Source organism: Ammodytes marinus (assembly GCF_949987685.1).
Source record: "Ammodytes marinus genome assembly, chromosome: 16".
Lineage (NCBI taxonomy): Eukaryota > Metazoa > Chordata > Actinopteri > Uranoscopiformes > Ammodytidae > Ammodytes > Ammodytes marinus.
The window spans coordinates 2096227-2098726 of NC_137220.1; the positions used below are offsets into that span (position 1 = coordinate 2096227).

The 2500-nt window shown below is 46.4% G+C and overlaps 1 protein-coding gene across 1 annotated transcript in view; it reads left to right on the forward strand.

Moving 5' to 3' along the window:
• The window catches only part of fbxl19 (F-box and leucine rich repeat protein 19), a gene marked incomplete at its 5' end in the record, with an annotated part of 19647 nt that overhangs the window by 11185 nt on the left and 5962 nt on the right, over positions 1-2500 (forward strand). Inside the window, 2 exon segments of the mRNA XM_080043981.1 lie at positions 16-173; positions 1964-2127. Coding sequence (XP_079900107.1) covers positions 16-173; positions 1964-2127 — 322 coding nt within the window.

Consider the following 2500-nt stretch of genomic DNA (forward strand, 5'->3'; position numbering starts at 1 on the left):
ATGGAAAGACACCTGGTGCGGCCCCCCCCAGCCTGCCCGGAGCCCAGCTGTCTGCCGCTGGATTCGGGATCAGCTCACATCATGACACGCGACGTCTGGCTGCGAGTGTTCACACACCTGAGCCAGAGGGAGCTGTGTGTGTGTATGAGGGTGTGTCGCACCTGGAGCCGATGGTGAGTCATGTCTGTGTGTGTGTCTGTGTGGTTGTTGGTGTGTGTGTGTGTGTGTGTGTGTGTGGTTGTTGGTGTGGGGGCTTGGGGAGATTGTGTGTGTGTGTGTGGTTGGTGTGTGTGTGTGTGGGGGTGGGGGAGGTTGTGTGGGTGTGTGTGTGTGCGCGCATGCATGAGAGTCTGACGCACATGGAGCCGATGGTTAGTCATGTGTTATACTATATACACACATTCACGCACCGATAGCAGGCCTACTATTGACATCCATGACACAAGTGGCAGGGCTGGGATCGAACCGCCAACCCTTCGATCATTGGCCGACCCGCTCTACCACCTGAGAGACACAGTCGCCCCAAAACATTCAAGTTACATTTGAATTAAAGGGTTACTACACAGTTTCAGAGGAGAGGGTGATTTGTTTACATTCACAGAGCCTGCAGTTATTTTACTAGACATATTACTAACATATGTAATTCCTATTCACATGGAGCCGACACAATGACCTCTCATTCTGAAATAATTATTTTTATCAATAACAATAAGATGGTCAGTCATGTTTTAATTATTACATCTTGTCTTTTAACCATTTGTGATTCTGCACATTTCTTTGGGATGTAGTTTAAAACTCGTCACTGAACAAGTGCCTTTGGAGAGATGGATAAGTCTATGGCTATCACACTCTGATACACACTGTGATATAAAGAGGATTTTTTCTAAAATTGTGTTTTCTTTTTTTCTTTTTTTTTTAAAGATATTTTTTGGGCATTTTTTTATGCTTTATTGATAGTGCAGAGAGACAGAGTTGAAATGGGGCAGAGAGGGGAGTGACATGCAGAGAACGACCGCGGGTTGGAATCGAACCGGGGTCTGCTGCTGGGCCCGGCCCGGGAGGGGGGGACGCCTTACCGACTGAGCTAAAGGCGCCCCGCTAAAATTGTGTTTTCGAAAAATTAGAAATATCGTCTGGTGGTTCTATTCCTCCATAGAATCGCTGAACGGTGAAAGTCCAGTGTTGGTAGTCAATGCTTTAAAGAAAGTAAAGCTCCTAAGAAGATACAACATGGTACAAGGTCACTGAGACCTCACAATATGGAAGGTCACAGTAACCTTTGACCTTTGACCTCCAGAATCTACTCAGTTCATCTTTGAGTCAGAGTGGACATTAGTGCAAAGTTTGAAGCGGTCTTCTTCCTCAGGTGCTGTGATAAGCGGTTGTGTTGACAGACAGACAGACAGACAGAAAAAGACTAAGAAGATACAATATGGTACAAGGTCACTCCGGCTATAACTCCTGTCTTAATAGCATAGATAGTATATAAAGTGGATGTAGCGTCCGGGCCGACCCCAGTTATTCCTACTGCATGATAAGCGGTTGAGTTGTGTTGTGTTATTTTCAATCCAAATCTGGCCACAAGAATTGGGACATCCGAAATCTTTTTTTCTACCATATTGTGTTTTTTTCTCTTTAGTTGATGTGATAGACAGACAGGCAGACAGACAGGCAGACAGACAGACAGACAGACAGACAGACAGACAGACAGACAGACAGACAGACAGACAGACAGACAGACAGACAGACAGACAGACAGAGACTCCCTGTACCTCTATAAACGGTTGTGTTTTATTCTCTTTAGTTGATGTGACAGACAGATAGACAGACAGACAGACAGACAGACAGACAGACAGACAGACAGACAGACAGACAGACAGACAGACAGACAGACAGACAGACAGACAGACAGACAGACAAAGACTCCCTGTACCTCTATAAACGGTTGTGTTTGTTCCTCCAGGTGCTGTGACAAGCGGCTGTGGACTCAGATAGACTTGAGCAGACAGCGCTCCATCACTCCTCCCATGCTCAGTGGGATCATCCGCAGACAGCCCGTCTCCCTCAACCTGGGCTACACCAACATCTCCAAGAAACAGCTCATGTGGCTCATCAACCGCCTGCAAGGTAACGACCGACCTCACTCGTTTACATGCAGACTCATAATCGGATAACTAAACGAATAAGACTTCAACAGGACTTTTAAACTGCATGTAAACACCTTTATCCGATCTACTTCGGACACAAATCGGCACAATAACGGACAAGAGAAGTCGGATAAGAACACCTAGATAATTCGTTCATTGTCGGCTTTCTCTCTGCATGTATACAGGGATCGGATTTCGCATATCGGACTTCTCGTTCTGTGCTTGTGTGCCTGCGCGTGATAGGCTACACCATGGGTTATTGACGAAAGAGAACCGGACGTGGCTCTAAAACCACTTGTTGAAAGCATGGTTGAAAGGGCTACAGCGCCACCTAGCATAGTGGAGACAGCCAT